The sequence below is a fragment of the Diplotaxodon limnothrissa genome, linkage group LG9, assembly GCF_057381915.1.
Source record: "Diplotaxodon limnothrissa isolate DT_005_m linkage group LG9, D_limnothrissa_male_GT1.1, whole genome shotgun sequence".
Lineage (NCBI taxonomy): Eukaryota > Metazoa > Chordata > Actinopteri > Cichliformes > Cichlidae > Diplotaxodon > Diplotaxodon limnothrissa.
In genome coordinates, this window is record NC_140604.1 from 13144791 (window position 1) to 13166683 (window position 21893).

Genomic DNA, 21893 nt, shown 5'->3' on the forward strand with positions numbered 1-21893 from the left:
GTCTCCCTCATGCATGAGTAACACGAAGAACTTTGGTGCCTTGTGTCTTGTTTTTTGCTGTGTAGCAAGTTGTCCTTAACGTTCCAGCGAATAGGTTTATGCTGCAAACCTATCAGTCATATTCTCAGATGAAGCCTCTTTCCGATTGTTTGAAGCATCTGGGGAAGAGGCTTGTGCGGAGAAGAAAAGGTGAGCGCTACCATCAGTCCTGTGTCATGCCAACAGTAAAGCATCCTGAGACCATTCATGTTAGGGCAGGGATAGCTCAGTAGGTAGAGTGGTGGCCCCATGATCGGAAGGTCGGGGGTTCGACTCCACTGAACGGCTACCCTGAGGTACCCCTGAGCAAGGTACCGTCCCTACACACTGCTCCCCGGGCGCTGCACTGGCGGCTGCCCACTGCTTCACTGGGTGAATGGGTTAAATGCAGAGGAACTATTTCCCTATGGGGACTAACACGCACACTTTACTTTACTTTTACTTTACTTTGGGGTTGCTTCTCATCCAAGGGAGTCTGCTCACAATTTTGCCGCAAAACACAGCCATGAATAAAGAATGGTACCAAAACACCCTGCAACAGAGCTACAGATTAAAAATGCCCAAGGCGAAGCACTCAAAAGTCTGGCTGTACTTCACAGCATCTGATGAAGCACCTGGTGATTGATAGCTTGCCGCAAGACCTCACACTGAGCACATCTACTGCGGATGTGGTGCCTGTTATCGGACCCAGAGTTAGCAATATCCCCCAAGAACCCGAAGAGTGGAGTCCTGGCCTCTAGCCCTGCCAGTGTAGCACCGGTTCCAACCAAAGGAGGTATGTTGTATTGTTACGCCCCTAGTCTAGGCGTGTAGGGACGCACATAAGGTTGGAGGAGAGAGAGACAAATCCCCGCCCTGGTTCCCAAGCCAAACATCCAAACCAGTTGTGAGTAAAAAAAAGGTGATTTTATTTAAGGACAAGAAGCATAGCTCCAGGGTGAGCCCAGGCCAAAATAATAAACAAAACCAACTAAGTCCCACCAGAAAAGACTAACTAAACCCTAGGAAAGAAATAGAACAAACAAATGACAGAGCTATCCCTCGCTCCCTGACCCAGAAAACAGGAGAAAACGATTCCAAAAGAAAAGGCAGCTCACCCCTTCCGCTTCAGCCCACGAGTGCCTAAGCTCTCAGCTAATGCACTAGGAGCGGCTTTCACAATTCACACTCACACAAATACACAATATAAGCACAGGCTGGGAAAACCAGGGTCAGGACCGTGACGACTGTCAGGCTACTCGCTCGTTCCACTCTCTCTCTCTCTCTCTTCCTCAGAGCTGTCAGAGCGGCTTTTTGAAGGTGGTCAACCGCTCCATGGTCCAATCAGTTGCTCACGACTCCTCATTAGGGGAGTGTCGGGAGAAAACTCTGCAAAAAACCCAGGAGAAATAAAGACACAATGAGACAAAGTTACTTTCTTTGCTAAACGTGTACACGGGTGAGCTGCTGAGAACAACTCACACCATGGACAGTGGCTTGGCATTTTTTATAGGCACAGAGCACAGAGACAGTGAGAACAGGATAAGAAAATAATAAACAGATAAAATAAAACAACTCCATATATGGTGCTAGTCTCGTCAGCAGAGAGCTGGGAGAGATAAAACAATCTAAAACAATATGTCCCAGAAACAATATGTCTTTGCTGGGAAAGTCTAAAAAGACACTTCTAAACTAATCTAACCACAGACAAAGGGCATCTTTGTACATTTAAAAGAAGGTAAAGAAACATAGAATCATTTTTCCTCTAACAGGGAGGGACCTGGAAAAAGTCTTAAGCACAGTACAGAAAACACAGACAGAAAACAGCCCACACAGTCCTCATGGCCACAGCCGTAACACCCTCCTTCCCAAAATCAAAGACATCTCCTTGATAAATGGCCTGTATTTATATAGCGCTTTACTAGTCCCTAAGGACCCCAAAGCGCTTTACATATCCAGTCATCCACCCATTCACACACTCACACACTGGTGATGGCAAGCTACATTGTAGCTACAGCCACCCTGGGGCGCACTGATTGATAGATGTTTTGAACAGTTACTTTTAAAGGAAAACACGGGATAAGGCGTACGCTAGCACGTTCTCAGTGCCCTTTTTATGACGGATTTCCAAATTGAAGTCCTGCACCAGGAGGGACCACCTCATCAGCCTTTGGTTCGAGTTCTGCATCCGCATTAGGAATACCAAGGGATTGTGGTCGGTATAAACAATTACAGGCCAGGGACTGCCACCGACATACACCTCGAAATGCTGCAATGCGAACAGCAGAGAGAGAGCCTCTTTCTCAATCGTACTGTACCCCCGCTGATGGACATTAAATTTCTTTGAGAAATAGCCGATCGGGTGATCCACACCATGACGGTCCTCCTGTAGCAACACGGCACCTGCCCCGTTTGCACTGGCGTCCACTTCCAACTTAAAAGGGCGTGCAAAATCAGGGGCAGCCAGCACTGGCGCACTGCACAGGAGAGTCTTAACTGCTAGAAACGCACTCTGACACGTAGAGGACCACACAAAAGGTTTCAACACACTAGTGAGGCTAGTGAGGGGTGCGACCACTTCCGCGAAGTTTTGACAGAAACCCCGGTAGTAGCCCACCATGCCGAGGAAACGGCGAAGCTCACGCCTAGTCTGAGGGGCAGGAAAGTCCAGGATGGCCTGGATTTTGGCCGAGATAGGGCGCACTTGCCCCCGACCCACCTGCTTTCCTAAGTACGTCACCATGGCTTTACCAAAATCACACTTGGCGAGGTTGAGGGATGCCTTTTCCAAGTGATGGAACACATCAGTGAGTGTCTCCATATGCTCTGACCAGGTGTCGGAATAGACGACAATGTCATCTAAATACACTTCACACTTGCAGACGCCGCCCAGCACGATATTCATGAGCCGTTGAAATGTGGCGGGAGCGTTGCGCAACCCGAAAGGCATGACAGTGTACTGGAGAAAATGGTCAGGAGTAACAAAAGCAGAGATTTCGGCCGCACGTGATGTTAGGGGAACTTGCCAATAGCCCTTTAACAAGTCCAGCTTAGTAACGAACGTCGCAGAACCGACCCTATCGACACAATCCTCCATTCTGGGAAGAGGATTGGAGTCAGGTTTGGTCACGCTGTTCACCTTCCGAAAATCCGTACAAAACCGTGGGGTCTTATCCGCTTTAGGCACTAGGAGACACGGGGAACTCCACGCACTAGAGCTAGGGACAGCAAGAGAATTTTCCAACAGATAAAAGACTTCTGTCTGGAAAAGAGCACGCTTAGTTGGATTCACCCGGTAGGCATGCGGTTTGATTGGAGGATGGTCCCCCACATCGATATCATGCTCCAACACGGTGGTACAGGATGGAGTGTCCGAGAAAAGATTAGGATGATTTTCAATCAACCGACACACGTCATTTCGGACATCATCGTCTACCCCAGTGAAATGTGACCTTAAATCACGTAGGATTTCAGAATTCCTAAGTCGTGCGCAGCCCACAGCACAACCGAAAACCAAATCGTCATCCACTGGGTCATACCGAGTTTCAAAAACTGGCACCACAGTCGCAACTGTAGAATTTTTTATTAATATCTTTAAAACGATAGCAGCACAAACGTTTGATAACACTTTTGTTGGATTTGAAGAAGGTGGGGGGGCCAACTTCACTCACATGAATAGGGAGGATGGAGTAGGTTGAAGTTTATTATATTGATCATTTTTGCTGAACTATGAAATATTTTGGGTGCAGTGTATTTTTTGCATACAGGTATAACAATAATAATAACTTTACTGTTTTTTTTTAAACTTGAGTATGAAGTTATACAAAAAGCAGCAAGATATTTAAAAAACAGTTTTATTGATTAAAAAGCACACTATCGGATTCATATCGGTATTAGCAGATATCCAAATTTATGATATCGGTATCGCACATAAAAAAGTGGTCGACCCCTCAGGGTTAAAATGTAACTAGGTGGATATTTTCATTGACATCATGTGTTTACATCACATAAGGTTTCTCCTCAGTGTGGGTGATAGGGTTGTAGCTTGAACCTACTCGCTGGAACGTTGAAGACAATATAATTACACAGCAAGCAAGACACGAAGTAGGCAAAGTTCTTCATGTTTCTCGTGCACGGGAGAGAACCGGACAAACACCGTTCCTTCGCTTGACCCCAGTTGCTCTCGACCGCTCCCTTGTAACACTGCTCTTTTATTGAGGTTACATGAATATGCATAGGTTCATTAACATACGACGTCTACATACAAACAAAGAGTACCGTGTGTGTGTGTGTGTGTGTGTGGGGTCAGAGTGTGACCCCATAAATGACTTCCCTAAACCTGCTGGTCTGGAAGTCCAGCAGTTCATCTAAACAAAAGGCACTTAGCCTAAAACAAACACAGCCACGTTTATCCTACCATAAAACAATAAAACAAGGTACGACCTCTTCTCATGCTCCCAGGATGTAGGTGTGCATTCCAGTGTGGAATACACACCAAGTCTTTACAGCCTGCTAAAGATCACACATCCTATCACTACACAATCGATTATACACCTCAAAGCATATATGGTTAAATATTTCTAAGCATAAATGACAATCAACAATACAAAACCTAACAGTGGGTAAACGTGTTGTTGCAAGCTTGAGTCTGTTGTAAACTGTTTGCCACAGCAGTACACAAGATGTCTGGTGTGAATGCGTAGGTGTCTATTTTGGCTCTCTATGTGGCTGTATCACACTGATGTTTGCACAGAGCAGACAATGACGTGAATGTTTTGGCACATTGGTAACAGTGAAACAGTTTTTTAGTAACGTGGGATCGTTTGTGTTTGGAGTATGAAATGACATTCCTGAAGCTCTTGTCACACTGGTCACAGCTGTAGTTTCCTTCCATGTGTGTATGTTCATGATTGTTACGACTACCTGAATGTGAGAAGCTTTTGTCACAGTGTCTGCACTTGTATGGTTTCTCTCCTGTGTGGACTCGTTTGTGTGTTTTAAGCCCACCTGCAGTAATGAAAGATGACCCACACTGATCACAGAGGTGCTTTTTAACCCCGCTGTGAATCAGTTCATGTCGCTTTAAGACAGTTATTGTGTGGAAGCTTCTCCCACATTCTTTGCAGTTTTTCAGTTTGTCTCCAGTGTGTTTACGCTGATGTACTTTTAGACTGTCTTTTCGACTGAAAGCTTTTCCACAAAGGTCACAACGAAAGTCTTTCCCGCCACCACAGCGATGACAGGGTTGAGAACTGGATCCATCTGTGTCGCTCTGCTTCTAAACAAAGACACAAAGACAGTGTAAGTCAGTCCTTCAACATTTTTATCATGAACGTCGCCTGAAATAAAGAGCATCTCTGCAGACGTCCAATTACATTTTACTGTTTCAGTTAACACAGTTTACTGGGCTGCAATAACTACAATACTACCACCATAATACTACAGTAATACTAAAATCATAACTGAAGTGAAAATCTGAATAATCACTCAGAGCTGCTTTTCCATGCATTAGAATTGCTAACATGCTAACACAGTTTAATGAGCAGAGTTGTTCCAAACAGTCAGGCTAAAATGACAAGATAACAATATAAATACATACCTCACAGTAACTGCACTTGTAGAGTCTCTTTCTGGTGTGAATCTGTTGGTGTCGTCTCAGGTAACCTGGAGCTTTAAAAGTCTTTTCACACAGGTCACATTTATAAGGTCGTCCCTCAGTGTGAGTAAACATGTGGCGTTGTAAGTGTGTGTCTTTAGCAAAGTGTTTGCCACACTGACCACAGCAGTACACATCTTCTCTGGTGTGAATGCGTAGATGTGCATTTCGGCTTCCACTCTGGCTGAAAGTTTTTCCACAGATGTCACAGCTGTATGCCTTAATTCCAGAGTGGGTAACTAGATGCCTCTGTAAGCTGGCACTGTGAGTGAAAGCTCTGCCACACTGATCACAGCTGTACGCTTTAACTCCACTGTGGATGAGTTGGTGTTTTTTTAGAACATCCTTCCAAGAAAAAGTCTTTCCACACAACTCACAGCTGTACGCTTTAACTCCACTGTGGATGAGTTGGTGTGATTTTAGTGAAGCCTTCACAGTAAAACCCTTCCCACACTCGTCACAGGTGTGTGTTTTCTCTCTCTTTCTTCTGTGAGGTTTGTCGGCCTCCTGAGAGCGCTGACTTCTCGCTCCATGTTGGTCCTGCAGTGACAGAGATACAAACAGAGGCAGTGAGTGAAATGCAGTCGTGGAACAAACTCAACCTTCAAACTCCCTCCATTAACACTAGTTTTAAACCTGAAGGTGGAGTGTGGCACCAAACACCTTAAAGGTCTCTTATCCCCACCTACTGGTAGTTCTAACACATTACATCCAACCTGCTGTTAAAAATAATTCATGACTGTTCAAACACTAAAATCAAGCCCATCCCTCCTGCTGTACACAGTTATTAATGCTAGCATGCTAACACACTCAGAAAAGTATAAATGTTTACCAAGTCTATACTTTTATGTTTCCTGTTTCCTATTATATATTTCTATCATTTTGTCATTTTTCAATATTAATAATTACAATGTAACATTTAAAAGTTGATTCAGTGAAGGAAAATATTTTACTTTTGCTCCCTACATTAGAAAAAGAAAATTGTATTTTGTACTCCTTACATTTACAAAACATGTGTTACTTTTAAGGCATCTGAGGGGTTTATTTCATCACTGCAGGCATCAAACATCAAACCAACTTGAGAAACGGGAAAAGTAAGACATGAAAGACAATCCTGATCGTGTACTAATCACCAGGGTTTGAAACATAAAAAGAGATGAAAGAGGCAAAACTGTGAGTCATAGTCAGGAGTTAAAGTGAGACGTTGTTCTTCTTTCTTTTTTGCACAGCGCCTGAACAAACAGGTAATTTCAAATGCAGCGTTTCTATCAACAAACATCAGCAAACACACAAACTGTTTGTGTGCAGTTTGTCTCACAGTGTGTTGCTGGCTAAAGGTCCAGCTGCTGTACATCACAGGGAGAGAAAAGAAAGAGAGCTAACTTCACTCAGAGATGGAGAAAGTAAGACACACAGGACAGGAGAGGAAGAAGAGAGGTTAGATTTAAAGGGAAGGACTGCTCAGTGGGATTCGATCAACTGGAGATTAAAGTTTACATGTAAGTCCTCATGTGTTGAAATCAGATATTGAGTCTGTACATGTGACATTGTGTTTTTTCAGGTTGTGAAAGATGCTGCAAAACAATCTGAGGCAGATTAACTGTGTTATTTAAAGACTGCATGAAGATCCTCTGCAGGTTAATGCAGGATAAACAGGTTCGTTTGCTGAACTGTGATGGATTTAAAGTAAAGAACAGTGTGTGACTGGTGCACAGTGACTGTGGTGCTCATGTCACAGTTAGATTACATCAAGTGTAGCAGAGATTCATTTAAACTGAAGCTCATGATGCTGACATTCATTCACTGAGTTCCACCTTCATACCAACAGTATAGTGTCTAATATAAAGACAGTGTACTGTCAGTGTAGAGGATGGAAATCAGCCAGGACAGCTCATGAAACATCTGCTGACATCTGGTTGAATTCAGTTGTGTACATCCACAGAGAGCAGCAGGTCAGCTGATCACAGCCTGTACTTTAAGAAAATCTACTGGAGCTCTCAACAGAAATTATTGTGAGCTGTGATTCTTTTCCCCACGCTGAGCCACTACAGCTGATTTTAGGGTTCCCACCTGCTCAATCCCACTTTAACCTCTTCCCTGCTCATGTTCCTGTTTAGAGGCAAAGTCACCCTCTACAGTGTAGGCAACAGAAAATACACACGTGTTTTATTTTCCTTCATTTTCTACTTAACTGATAAAACAGAGAACCTTTATTAGAAAGAAATAGTTTGTATTTGATCTACTAATATTATTTTATTATTATATTAATATAGTACAACATTCAGTTAGTTTTGGATAAAAACGTTCTTCGAGGAGCTACTTTTACTACTGTTCCTCAGCCCTCAGCCTTAACACTGGCTCTCCACAAGGCTGTGTACTGAGTCCCCTACTGTACACTCTGTACACACATGACTGTGTTAGTTTCCACCCAGACAACGCAGTCATCAAGTTTGCAGATGGTGTGGTGGGGCTCATCAGAGCTGAAGTTCAGAGGCTTTCAGATTGGTGTGTAGATAACAACCTGGACCTCAATACCACCAAGACAAAAGAACTGGCAGTTGATTTCAGAAGGAGGAAGTCTGAGCTGCAGCCTGTCAGCATCAACGGGGAGTGTGTGGAAAGGGTCTCCAGTTTCAAGTTTCTGGGTGTGCACGTAGACACAGACCTCCAATGGAGCTCTTACATCTCTGCAGTTTTAAAGAAGGCCCAACAGCGTCTCCACTTTCTGAGAATCCTCAGAAAAATGGACCCGAAGAAGGAGCTGCTGACCGTCTTCTACCGCTGCTCCATTGAAAGTGTGCTGACATATTGCATCGGTGTGTGGTTCTCCAGCTGCACCACAGCACAGAGAAAGGCACTCCAGAGGGTCATCAATATGGCCCAAAAAATCATTGGACATCCTCTTCCCTCCCTGAAGGACCTGTACAGCACTCGCATCTCAAGAGGGCACGCAGCATCCTACGGGACGGTACACACCCAGGACACGGGCTGTTTAAGCTGCTACCATCTGGCAGGAGGTTCAGGCTGCTGAGGTCCCGAACAAATGGACCCAAGGACAGCTTTTGCAACAGGGCGATAGCCCTAAACAGCGCTAACAGCTGACCTGACTGACTACCTACCTGGACTTTTTTTTTTTTTGGAAAGGGGGGGGGGGGGGGGGGGGGGGTTACAACGGTAAAATCAATATCATATATATTATTATATTTATAACAAGGTGCAATAATAACAGTGTGCAATACAAATACACTTGTTCTTCTTTATTATACTGTGTTGTGTTGTTTGTGCTGCGTTGTGATGTGTCAAATCTTGTCGTGTTGTGTTACATGTAGTGCAGATGTAGGACAGTTTTCCAATTTCATTGTACTATTGTACTATGTATGACTGTGCAATGACAATAAAGAGTTAACTTAATAGTAAAGAAAAACAATTGCTTGTGACTTCTTAATGTTTGTAAACACAATTTAAAAATATATAATAATATACAACACAGTGATATAACAGGTTGGGAGGATGAGAGTTTTAGACGTGACTGATTATTTGGTGAAACTGTGATATTTTCCTCACCTCCTGTGTTGAGCTCATTGTTTCCTCTGTAGTGACTCAGCTGAGTCCAGATGGCTGAAAATGTTCCTCTGCTGCTCCGTCAGACTCTTCTCCTCCTGCTGATCAGCTGGGACACAAAACAGATCTTTGTTAGGCTCCACACTGCACTGAAGAGTCAAAGTGTCTCATATGTTCATCTGACAACACAAAGTACAAATTTCACTCTGATTGCTTGTAGAAATCTTGTGAGACGTGTTGTGCTGCAAAGTGAGGAAACTCTCTCACTCACTTATACTTCAGGAGGAACTTTGTGACATTGGCTCTAATATTCTAAGCAGCCCTTTACTATGACAGGGCCAGAAAGTCCTATTTGAAGGTTTGGGAGAAGGACCATGTTAAAGGTGGATTGGGGTTTATACACTTTGTTATGATACAGGTAAGGCTGTAAGAGCCTGAGAAGGTGTCCTGAATGAACCTCTAAAACCAGTTTTCAGCTAACGACTCTGCTTCAGTCTGGAAAACAGCAACTACAAGTTTAAAGACTCCATCAACAATTCACACCCAGCAACTAGGGCTGAACGATATATCGCATTTGCGATAATATCGCGACATGATCAAGTGCAATTTTCTAACCGCAAAGGCTGCGATTATACTCTGGACATGTCCAAATTCATGGGCTGCATCCTCCTGAGGCCGCATTTGTAGACCGATTACGTCACAGCGACGTGCCGAAGGCTGTCCAAATTACTACCATATCCCAGAATTCATAGCGCGGCCCAGCCAAACTCCAGTTTCCAGCAATGGCGGCCGCTACTAAGTTTTAAAATTACTCATACTAATCTTTCTGGGTCACAAAATAAACTTTTAACATATTTTCAGGCGAGAAAGTAGTTGTGTAAACATCAAATATCTGCTCGGTTTATCAAGATATCCCATATTTGCAAAAGTGCTTCGACGTTTTCAGAGGCGTCTGCTACCCACCAGCTCGACAGCTAGCCGGGAGCTCGAGGGTTACTGATGCGGCCGAGAACGGCACAACTCCCGGCACATCATTTTCAGATCACCGCGGAGTTTCGCTGCTCGGGTTAAACGTAATATATAAGTCACTTAGACAACCTAAAAATGTTATTGTTGGGCTTTTTTCAGTGTTTTGTTTGTTTGTGAGTAAATCGGTTTGGCTGAGATTAAAGTTATTAGATTAGATAAAATAAAACTTTATTAATCCCCCGGGTGGGTTCCTCCTTGGTTTTCACACAGCTGACTAAACGTCAAACAGAAAACTTATTAAACAGAAGTATGAGACAGTCGAGAATTTACACCAGTGTCTGGTTATATTTTAGATAGCAAGAAGCAGACGGCCGAGTTTATTAAACTCCACCGAGACAGCGGTGACGCTAATCAGAACTAGACCGTCCAATTTCATGCCTTTAAATTTTAAAGGCGTGTTTGTGTGTGTGTTTATACAATTGCTATTATGTTTGCACTTTATGTGTAATGTTACTGACTGCAGAGATCAGTAAGATGTGTGTATTTTTTATTTATTAGTTTTATTTATTTAATATTATTTTTTAATTGAATGACTGTCTAGTAGTTCACAGATGTCGAAAAACTGAGTGTGGTAAAGCCACTGATTTTTTTTATGTATATTTCTGCAATCTGCACATTGTACTGACTTTCATTTTAATGTTTACACCAGGGTTCCTTGTCAGCACTTTATGCTCAGATGTTTGTAAGCTAAAAATAAACTATTGTGTATGTTCAAATATACTGTTGTGATTGAAGAAGTTAAATAAAAATGTCAGTCATCAATTCATGCATCACCTCATGTCATCATAACAGAGGTCTGTCTTCCAGGAAAGAACAGTTTAAAATTAATGTAATATAGTATTGGCCATACTATATGATGTATTGCTTGTCTTTGTTTAATAATACAGAAGACAAAGACCTTAAAAAATAATCGCATATCGCATCGCAATCGCAATATTGGGGCAAAAAAATCGCAATTAGATTATTTTCCATAATCGTTCAGCCCTACCAGCAACAGCCTGAACAGCTCCTCCTGTGGTTTCCACAAACAGGGACAGACCTGTTACTCCCCCACCCCACACTTTCCACACCTTCAGCCCCCCAGTTCCACCCCCCACCCCAACCATTCATAATAACAGAGGCCCACACCTGATCACCACTTCACAAGTCTCTCCAGCCCCCATGGTGCCGCTCTCCAAACTCCACCATTCTCCAAAGTTTGCATCTTTTCATCTGGACGTAGCTTTTTGTGGGAGAAACATTTCCTCACTCATCTACGTGACTTCTTCAGTTTCAGTTGACTGCAGGTTTCCTCAATCTTCAACAGAACATTTACATAATGACTGAAACGAGCACCACTGAAGGAACAATGGGCTGGGAGGTCAGTTATTGAGCATTAATATGCAAATTCTCATGAACATTGATCAACAACCACTGATCAAAGCTCATTCATCAAATGCTGTGATTGCAGCGACTCCCCAACTCTCTGAATGGTACTCATGGCCATTGATCAGCGGTCTTTGATTAATGAGCTTTGATCAGTGGTTTCAGTGCTTTCCTTCCTGCTTTGACTGCAGCTGTGTTTGACACAGGAAGACATTATTACATTCTTCACACTCTCCTGCACATTAACCACCACAATATATTTTATTCTCTGTGCTTTCAAATATGAACACTGTTTACTTTCATCTCTGTTTCATTAGTTTTTGTTAACATCTTCCTGTGCATCACTTTACAGCAGCCACACTCATTAAAATGAGACTTTGTAGGAGTTCACTTCCTCTCATGTGTTCATCCACAGCAGCTGGACAATAAAGTTTATTGTGACCCTGATACTGCAGCAGATCGCTCTCATCCATTTCCTGTTATCACTTCAAATAGAAATGAGGCTGTAGAGGTTTGGTGCAGGCAGAAAAACAGCTGCAGGGACAATGAAAAGACTTTTCTGCTCCAACTTCTCCCAGCATGCTGAGCTAATGATTAGTTGGTGTTTTTCTCCAAACACTCTCTCACTCTTCTCTCAAAGACACCGAGGAGAGCAGCAGAAGACCTCATTCAGGAGCTAAACTCAACATGAACTGAACTCACAGTAAAGTTAGCTCGGTGCTTACCTTTAGATGAGCCCACAAACCGAGAGAAACTCCGCGATGAAGCTGCAACTCTTTCCAAACACAGGAAACAGATCAGGGAGCAGAGACCCACGTGGTTCACGCTGATCTCAGCTACGATCCAGGAGACAAGGGTGGGCAGATCGATGCAGATATCGATCCAAAAGTCGCTACTACTTTATTCTCTTTGAATGAAAAAACAGCTCTCTGTGCAAACGCCTCTCGTGGAGCATTCTTACTTTGTTCCGCCCAATGACTGTAGAAAACATGGACGACGCGACAGCGCCTTCTTCTTATTCTTCTGTATAGGGTTTATTGGCGGTTGGCAAACAGCAAAATGGTGCATTACCGCCACCAACTGGTGTGGAATGTGACAAAATAAAATAAAATAAAATATTCAAATTCTCCCGAATTCTTCCCCTGGAGCATCTTCCTTGGAGGGTTCAACCCGGGGTTGTGGTCATGGCATATTAAGGGCTCTGTTGGCTCTCAGGTGACTGCTTCCTCGTGGCTGCGTGCAACGGGGCTGGGGGAAGGTCTGTGCTGACGGACGTGGGTTACTGACCTGGTAGCCTGGCTGCCCCTGGTTGGGTCCGGGAGGGGCGTGGGATTCTGGGGGTGCTCCGTCTCTGGGCTGGGGCCCTTGCTGGGCCTTGGGGGCTTGCGTCCTGGTTGGTGTGTTGCCAGGGTTGTGGGCGGGTGGATGTATAGGGGCCCAGCCCTGGCGCAGGGTCCACTAGTGCATCAATTCAACTGGTGGGGGAGGTTGTTACACCTTGCAGGAGCTCTCCTCTCTTCAGGAACTCATTATGCAGGAGGGGGAGATACAGGAGAGGTGGAGGAAAATCTCAGCCTGGGCGTCGATTGTCTTGTGTAGTCTGGAAGATGAGTGGATGATGGGGTGGGTGCAGTTTTCTCTGTGGTGGGGTTAGGTGGACTGTCCCGGGCTCTGTGGGGCCAAGCGACGTTGTTGAACTGGGCCCCGGTCCGGATGGGCCTGGGCCCCGTTTCCCTGGCGGGTTGCAGAGTATGGGGGTGCCTACTGGGGTCAGCGGGGGAGCTGGCCCCAGGGAGGGGTCACGTGCCCCTCCCTTCCTTCCCTCCCCATACCCAGCTGCCTCCATCTTCCTGCTCCACCACAATCACCCACACATGCAGGGCCTTGGGGTAAAGGTGTGTCACCAGGGTGCAGGGGAGGCATCCCCCCTCTGTCCCCTTCTGGCTGCCTGTGCCTCAATTTTATCCCACAACTTAGACATTCACATTACTCACACTCTCATTACACATACATATAGGATCTTGGGGGTGGGCACGATACACGGACTCCAAAAGACCATCAGGGTGTACAACCTCACCCCTGGCGTCGTGTCCCACCTCTCAATTTTAAATACACGTAGACATTGAGGGCTATCAGGAGGGGCTATGCGCTTACCTGCTGCTCTCTGGCAGGTAGCTCCATGCCCTTCTGGGTTTTAAATGCACCTTAGAACACACATGCATCAACACTGCATATGAGCAGGCGGAGGGAGGTTTGGAGTCTTCACACACCCCGTTCTCTGCAGCCTGCTGGAGCGGGGGGCCAGGAGGAGGAGTTGGCCATCCGACTGGGGTCTGGAATGTGGGGCCTCCCTGCTGCTGCGGCAGTCTGCTTCTCCCCACCGCAGGGAAACACCACCTGGGTCTGGGTGCATTTTCCCCCTCCAGGGGGACCCGGTTCTTAGAGTATGCTTGGGGAGTGTGATCGTGTGTACAGTGTCTCTCTATGTCTGTCTCCACGTTGGGTGAGTGTTGAGTAATTGCATATGAGAGCATGAGGGTGGGAGCTCACGGGCACGTCTCTGCAACCCCCCCTGGCTTCTGCTCCGCGACTGCTGAGTGAGCCCTCATCTGGGACTCTCCTCAGCTCTTTGTGGGACAGTGGCGCGGCTGCCCCTCTGTTGGTCTTCCTTGGTCTCTTGTGTTCTGGGGGCCTCTGGATGTCTGGAGTTTGATCTCCTCCATACCTGCTTCATGCCCTGGAGGACGGGGCTGTGGCTCCTCACACCCTCTAGCAGACCATTACATGAAGGAACCTTTTAAATACAAGCACGCTCATGCTCACAGGTGTACACACGGGTGCTCACACACACAAACTACACCCTTTTTGGCTCCTCAAAGTACACCGTGCGCTGTCGATCTTACGCGCTGCACAATAATGTTTAATATTTAATATTTACTGTTATATTCCCATAGATCATCATGATGATCGTCACTGATCCTTTTCCCCACCTTGATATTAAATCCAGGAACTATAAATGCTATCCCACTTTGGTTGGCTGTATTCTTTGATGCAACTGTGTAGATTTTGACATAAATCTACACAGTTGCAGGAATATACTGATTAATATATTCCTGCACTGTATGTGAATTTAAGATAACACCCTTCTCCTTGGTCTTTTTGTTTAACAATGTGAAATCTACTACTGCATCAGGGAGCATCCATGGTGGTATTGTAGGCAACGGTACTGTTTGATGTATGTTTATCTTGTCCAGATTAAGTTCAGCTGTTTTCTGTCCCACTGTCCACCCAAAGCTCTTCAATTGCGTTTTCTCTTTTTCCCAGCATGGTTGGAAAACAGGTTTTGTCAGATGATCGTGACCATGTCCTTGTAAACTTGCCCAGTAATTCAATATCAGTTGCTCTCTTCTTATTTGAAATGGCATTTCCCCCATTTCAGCCCGTACTGCTGCTGCAGCTGTTGTTTTGAATACAACTGAGCAAAGTCTAGTATTTTAAAAGGTAATGAAATCTTTCATCAGCTTCATAACCTTTAACCCTGTATTAGTGTTATTGTTTTTGAAACTGACCTGTAATGTTGTCTGTCATCACTGTCAGTGCTGTATGTTTAATATCATTGTGGCTTCTGTGAATCTGTTTTACTGTTTCTGAACTCTCGCGTCTTCTGTTTACAGTCTTTGGTTAGAGAAGCGCTTTTAGCTGCTTATCAGAGGAAAATGTACTTCCTGAACAAAAATGCCCCCTAGAGGCTGAAGACAGTAATGCATATATCATGTTTTAGATTTTTTTTTGTTTCTGTTTATGCATAACAGTAAAATGTTTAGGATGTTGTGGGGATAAAAACAAACACTTCAGTCAATCCACACTGGGACCCTGAAATGTGTGAAGATCTAAATATTTGTCAAAGTAAGATTTATAATATTTGATGTATAACTGTGTTTTATAGGGGAAAAACCAAAACAAGGTTGAGTATAGAGAGAAATAACAGAGTAAAAGAGATTAATGAAATATTACACAGACATAAAGAATCCTATTTTAAAATCAGTCACTCCTGTTAAAGATATTATTAGAATATGTTTACAAAGCTCTAAATAACATTTACCCAGCAATAACACAACTTGGAAACTCCCATTGTAAATTAGTGCTATATTTAAAAGGAAATACATACATGCATTAATAAAAAATAAAAAACAATTTAATGACATTAATATAACCACTAAGAAAACCTAACTCATCGAATCAAACTCAGCCTGCACAGTAAAATACAGTCAAATCGATCAAAAACTGAACTGATGACTTCCTACTTAGAGACTCATTTCAGTTCAGTGATGGTGGATTATAACCTCCATTCAAATCATTCAAAAAAGAGAAGAAGAAACTGTAGAACATGTTATATTACACTGTGAGAAGGTAAATGATCCAAAACCTCAGTAACATAAAAATGAAACTGGATCTTATTGATTTACTGCAAAGTTAAGAAGTGAAATTGATCAGGCCTTATTCCAGTTTTTAAAAGAGAGTAAATTGTTGCTGGTCGACGCTCCAGTTCACACTCCACACCAGTTGGTGGCGGTAATTCATCATTTTGTTGTTTGACAACCGCAAATACAATAAACGATGTAAAGAAGAAGAAGAAGAAGAAGGAGGAGGTGGAGCAAAGTGTGAATGTTGCACGAGAGGAGGCGTTTGCACAGAGAGCTGCTTTTTCATTCAAAGAGAATAAAGTAGTACCAACGTTTGGATCGATATCTGCATCGATCTGCCCACCCTTGTCTCCTGGATCGTAGCTGAGATCAGCGTGAACCACGTGGGTCTCTGCTCCCTGATCTGTTTCCTGTGTTTGGAAAGAGTTGCAGCTTCATCGCGGAGTTTCTCTCGGTTTGTGGGCTCATCTAAAGGTAAGCACCGAGCTAACTTTACTGTGAGTTCAGTTCATGTTGAGTTTAGCTCCTGAATGAGGTCTTCTGCTGCTCTCCTCGGTGTCTTTGAGAGAAGAGTGAGAGAGTGTTTGGAGAAAAACACCAACTAATCATTAGCTCAGCATGCTGGGAGAAGTTGGAGCAGAAAAGTCTTTTCATTGTCCCTGCAGCTGTTTTTCTGCCTGCACCAAACCTCTACAGCCTCATTTCTATTTGAAGTGATAACAGGAAATGGATGAGAGCGATCTGCTGCAGTATCAGGGTCACAATAAACTTTATTGTCCAGCTGCTGTGGATGAACACATGAGAGGAAGTGAACTCCTACAAAGTCTCATTTTAATGAGTGTGGCTGCTGTAAAGTGATGCACAGGAAGATGTTAACAAAAACTAATGAAACAGAGATGAAAGTAAACAGTGTTCATATTTGAAAGCACAGAGAATAAAAATATATTGTGGTGGTTAATGTGCAGGAGAGTGTGAAGAATGTAATAATGTCTTCCTGTGTCAAACACAGCTGCAGTCAAAGCAGGAAGGGAAGCTGGTTAAAACTGTTGAGTGTGTGAGTTTAAAGGCCCCATCATTAAAGCACAGGTAGATCTGAGTGTAATTGCAATTCTTCATTCTATGAAATGAATGTTTAGCATCGAGTGAATTCAGATGTTCTGTTCAGTTTTCTTTCTATAGTGAAAGTTCACAGCAACAGTCGTCTTAAACTGCTTCATATTGTGATCCACTGTATGGTTTATGATGGAGACACTGAGTCTGGTTCAGCTGCTTTGTTGGGGTCTGTATGTTAAAGAGTCTGTTTACATGGTGGAGTAGAGCAGGGCGATATGACCAAAAATATTCGTCACGATATACATTTGAAAATTTGCGATAACAATATAATTGACACTAGACAAAATACTTTAGAATCAGAATCAGAATCAGAATGGGTTTATTGCCAGATGTTGAGGTTTACAACATTAGGAAATTGCTGCGGTGCTTCAGTGCAGACAATAAGAATTAAAGTGCTATGTAGAAAGAAAGATATGTGCATGAGATATACATGAGATATATACATGAGAATAAGAATTATGAGTGCTACGTAGAAAGATATATACATGAGTGCAGGTGGTGATCAGTGCCAAACATGAAATGATGCAGTGACACAGCGTAGGGTCATGTGTTAGTGGCGGGGACAGTCATGTGGTTATTGTTCATGTGTCCCACAGCAGAGGGGAAGAAACTGTTCTTGTGGCGAGAGGTTCTGGTGTGAATGGACCAGAGCCTCCTGCCTGAGGGGAGCAGGTCAAACAGACTGTGTCCAGGGTGAGAAGGGTCAGCTGAGATCCGAGCTGCACGCCGCAATGTCCTGGAGGTGTACAGGTCCTGCAGAGATGGGAGTCTGCAGCCAATCACCTTCTCAGCAGAGCGCACAACACGCTGCAGTCTCTGTTTGTCCCTGATAGTGGCTCCAGCGTACCACACGGTGATGGAGGAGGTGAGGATGGACTCGATGATTGCAGTGTAGAATTGCATCATCGTCCGTGTTGGCAGGTTGAATTTCTTCAGCTGCCTCAGGAAGTACATCCTCTGCTGGGCTTTCTTAATGACGGAGGTGATGGTGGGCTCCCACTTCAGGTCCTGGGTGATGGTGGTACCCAGGAAGCGTCCACAGAGGTGATGGGGGTGTCAGTCAGGATGATGGGGGGGAGTGGAGCTGTGTGCTTCCTGAAGTCCACAATAATCTCCACTGTCTTCTGGGCATTCAGCACCAGGTTGTTGTGGCTGCACCAGGACACCAGACGTTCAACCTCCCTCCTGTAGGCAGACTCATCCCCGTCAGAGATGAGCCCAATGACGGTGGTGTCATCTGCAAACTTGATTAGCTTGACAGACTGGTGGGTGGAGGTGCAGCAGTTGGTGTACAGGGAGAAGAGCAGAGGAGAAAGAACACAGCCCTGAGGGGAGCCGGTGCTGATGGTCCGGGAGTCCGAGACATTCTTTCCCAGCCTCACGTGCTGCTTCCTGTCCGTCAGGAAGTCAGTGATCCACCGGCAGATGGGATCCGGCACATTCATCTGGGAAAGCTTGCCTCGGAGATGGTCTGGAAGGATGGTGTTGAAGGCAGAGCTGAAGTCCACAAACAGGATCCTGGCGTAGGTGGGGAGTCCAGATGCTGCAGGATGAAGTGTAGGGCCATGTTGATGGCGTCGTCTACAGACCTGTTGGCTCTATATGCAAACTGCAGGGGGTCCAGGAGGGGGGCCGTGAGGGTCTTGAGATAGGAGAGAACCAGGCGCTCAAATGACTTCATGACCACAGATGTCAGAGCCACGGGTCTGTAGTCATTTAGTCCAGTGATCCTAGGTTTCTTGGGGACAGGGATTATGGTAGAGGACTTGAAGCAGGCAGGCACATGACATGCCTGCAGTGAGGAGTTGAAGATGCCAGAAAACACTGGGGCCAGCTCGTTTGCACAGTGTCTGAGGGTGGCAGGAGACACACCGTCTGGGCCGGGAGCTTTCCGAGCATTCAGACTCCTAAACTGCTTCCTCACATCTGCTTCATGGATATGAAGAGTTGTGGTCGGAGGAGGTGGTGTGAAATCCTCTTTTGTGTGGGGTGAGGGGGCGGGTGTTGCAGGTGAACAGTTTGAAGGTGGTGATGGCTCTATGGAGGGGGGAGAGGTGGGGGAATGAGTGTCCAAAGTGCCTCTATTGTTGGGGTCGTTGGAGGTGTGAAGGCTGCCTGATGGCTCGTCAAAACGACAGTAGAAGTCGTTAAGGGTGTTGGCTAAGAGCAAGTCATCAGTGGAGTGGGGGGTTTTAGGCTTGTAGTTTGTAATATTCCTAAAACCTTTCCACACAGAGGCCGAGTCATTCTCTGAGATCTGCTGCTGCATCTTCTCAGAGTGCTGATGTTTGGCAATGTCCACTTCCTTAGTGAACCTGTACTTGGCCTCTCTGTAGCAGTCCCTGTCTCCGCTTCTGAACGCCTTACTCTTTTCCAGCCACAGCTTTTTGAGTTTAGGGGTACAACTCCACAACTTTATTAGTGCAAAAAAAACCCATCAATGTATTTTCACTTAAACAAGCAGCTGTTTTTTATGTGCATTAAAGTTATATAAAAATGTAACAGTGCAAATTCCTTGCTGACAGTTTAACAAAAAGGCATTTCCAGTGGAAACTGGCCGACATATCCTCAGCATAACCATGTATAACAGCGGTCCCCAACCCCCGGGCCTCGGACCGGTACCGGGCCGTGAGTCGTTTGGTACCAGGCCGCGAGAGTTGAGGCTCAGGTGTGAAATGTATAGTTTTCAGGGTTTTTATCGGTTTTCAGCGTTATGTTGTTATCGTTTTTATCGTTAACTTGGTTTTCCTGGGTCTTTTCACGTGTGTTATGAATAAATCTTATTTTTTTCGGTACCGGTACTAGTTTTATTTTGTTGTATTTATCCGCGACACCTTAAAGGCCGGTCCGTGAAAATATTGTCGGGCATAAACCGGTCCGTGGCGCAAAAAAGGTTGGAGACCGCTGATGTATAACATCCACAAAAGTTAAGGAGGTTATACACACACAATACGGTAACATTATGTTGAAGCACAGTACGTATCACTCCGGGAGGCTCCTGCCTACGATAGCCGTAATGTAGCATCCCTGGCTGAATGATGGTCTCTTATACTGATGCTTCACAGAGGTTTTATTGGAAATGTTTTTATTGAAACATTCAGTGAAGACACCGTAAGAGCTAGGAGCAAAACAAAACCAGCAATATTAATACCATAAGATCAAAGGAAACAAATTTCTCCTGCTCACATATAGCATATACATCAAATTTACATCACTCAATTCATTATATCACCTCACTAACTTACAACTACACATAAAGGTCAAGGTCAAGGTTAACAACATAAACTCTATTAAACGACATTTTGATTGCATGTAACTTATTCCGTTAAAGGAAACATTAACAAACCTTGTGCCACTGTCAGCCAGGTACTAATTGGCAAAGTAAACGTACATATTTTTCACTTTAAGGCACACTATTTTACCATATCCTAAAAGAAACGTTACTAACAGCCCTTTAACGGTTTTGTGCCAGTTTCCTGTTTCAAAATAAAAGCATGGATTTCAAAATAAAACCGAAGTGCCTTTCAAACAAACGTAAAAATATTTACAAATTTAAAGGTCATTTACACGTAATGCTCCGACAATCCATCAAGCGGTGCGGGTTCGTAGCATAGCAAAGTCGTACTGAAACATTTTACAGATTTTCGAGCGCCGTGTACGTAAAATTGTTTTCAGGTCAGTAAACACAACCAGAATTCATACATAAGGCACACGGGATTATAAGGGGCACTGTCGATTTTCAGAAAATAAAAGGATTGATTTTAAGTGCGCCGTATTTTCCAAACAACATGGTAATAACGACGGCCCGCTAGCATGCTCTACCAAAAATAGTGCTTTGTTGTGTGTCTGACGGACGAAAGCTAAACCAGTTTCACACCACTGAAGTTGCAGCATTTTTACAAACCAGTTCTGGTTCATCCGTTTCATTTAATGATCCACTTTCGCTCTTCTCATTCGCTGCCATGCTTTTTCCGCCATGTGCGTATGAAAACAAAGCCACTGCGCATGCGCGTTTTAACCACATTCTATCGTGATGTTTCATTTCCTTATCGTTGCCCAACATTATACTGGTATCACCGTGAACGGTATGATATGGCGGTGGTGGTGGGACTGGGGGGCTGAAGGTGTGGAAAGTGTGGGGTGGGGGAGTAAGAGGTCTGTCCCTGTTTGTGGAAACCACAGGAGGAGCTGTTCAGGCTGTTGCTGGGTGTGAATTGTTGATGGAGTCTTTAAACTTGTAGTTGCTGTTTTCCAGACTGAAGCAGAGTCGTTAGCTGAAAACTGGTTTTAGAGGTTTATTCAGGACACCTTCTCAGGCTCTTACAGCCTTACCTGTATCATAACAAAGTGTATAAACCCCAATCCACCTTTAACATGGTCCTTCTCCCAAACCTTCAAATAGGACTTTCTGGCCCTGTCATAGTAAAGGGCTGCTTAGAATATTAGAGCCAATGTCACAAAGTTCCTCCTGAAGTATAAGTGAGTGAGAGAGTTTCCTCACTTTGCAGCACAACACGTCTCACAAGATTTCTACAAGCAATCAGAGTGAAATTTGTACTTTGTGTTGTCAGATGAACATATGAGACACTGACTCTTCAGTGCAGTGTGGAGCCTAACAAAGATCTGTTTTGTGTCCCAGCTGATCAGCAGGAGGAGAAGAGTCTGACGGAGCAGCAGAGGAACATTTTCAGCCATCTGGACTCAGCTGAGTCACTACAGAGGAAACA

General features: G+C 44.4%; 1 protein-coding gene across 1 annotated transcript; it reads right to left on the reverse strand.

Annotated features, from left to right (window-relative positions):
* Positions 1-4687: 4687 nt before the first annotated feature.
* Positions 4688-9256, reverse strand: LOC146625281 (uncharacterized). Its single transcript, XM_085362749.1, has 3 exons — positions 9239-9256; positions 5618-6214; positions 4688-5296 (listed from the first exon to the last, which is right to left on the reverse strand). Exons 1-3 carry the CDS (start codon positions 9254-9256, stop codon positions 4739-4741), a joined length of 1173 nt encoding a protein of 390 aa, XP_085218875.1. The 3' UTR covers positions 4688-4738.
* Between the last annotated feature and the right edge of the window lie 12637 nt (positions 9257-21893).

Excerpts from the sequence above, each read along its gene's own strand:
- LOC146625281 (XM_085362749.1), bottom strand. Across the intron at positions 5,297-5,617 it reads ACAAGTGCAGTTACTGTGAG|AAGCAGAGCGACACAGATGG; the intron begins GTATGTATTTAT and ends GTCTTTGTTTAG.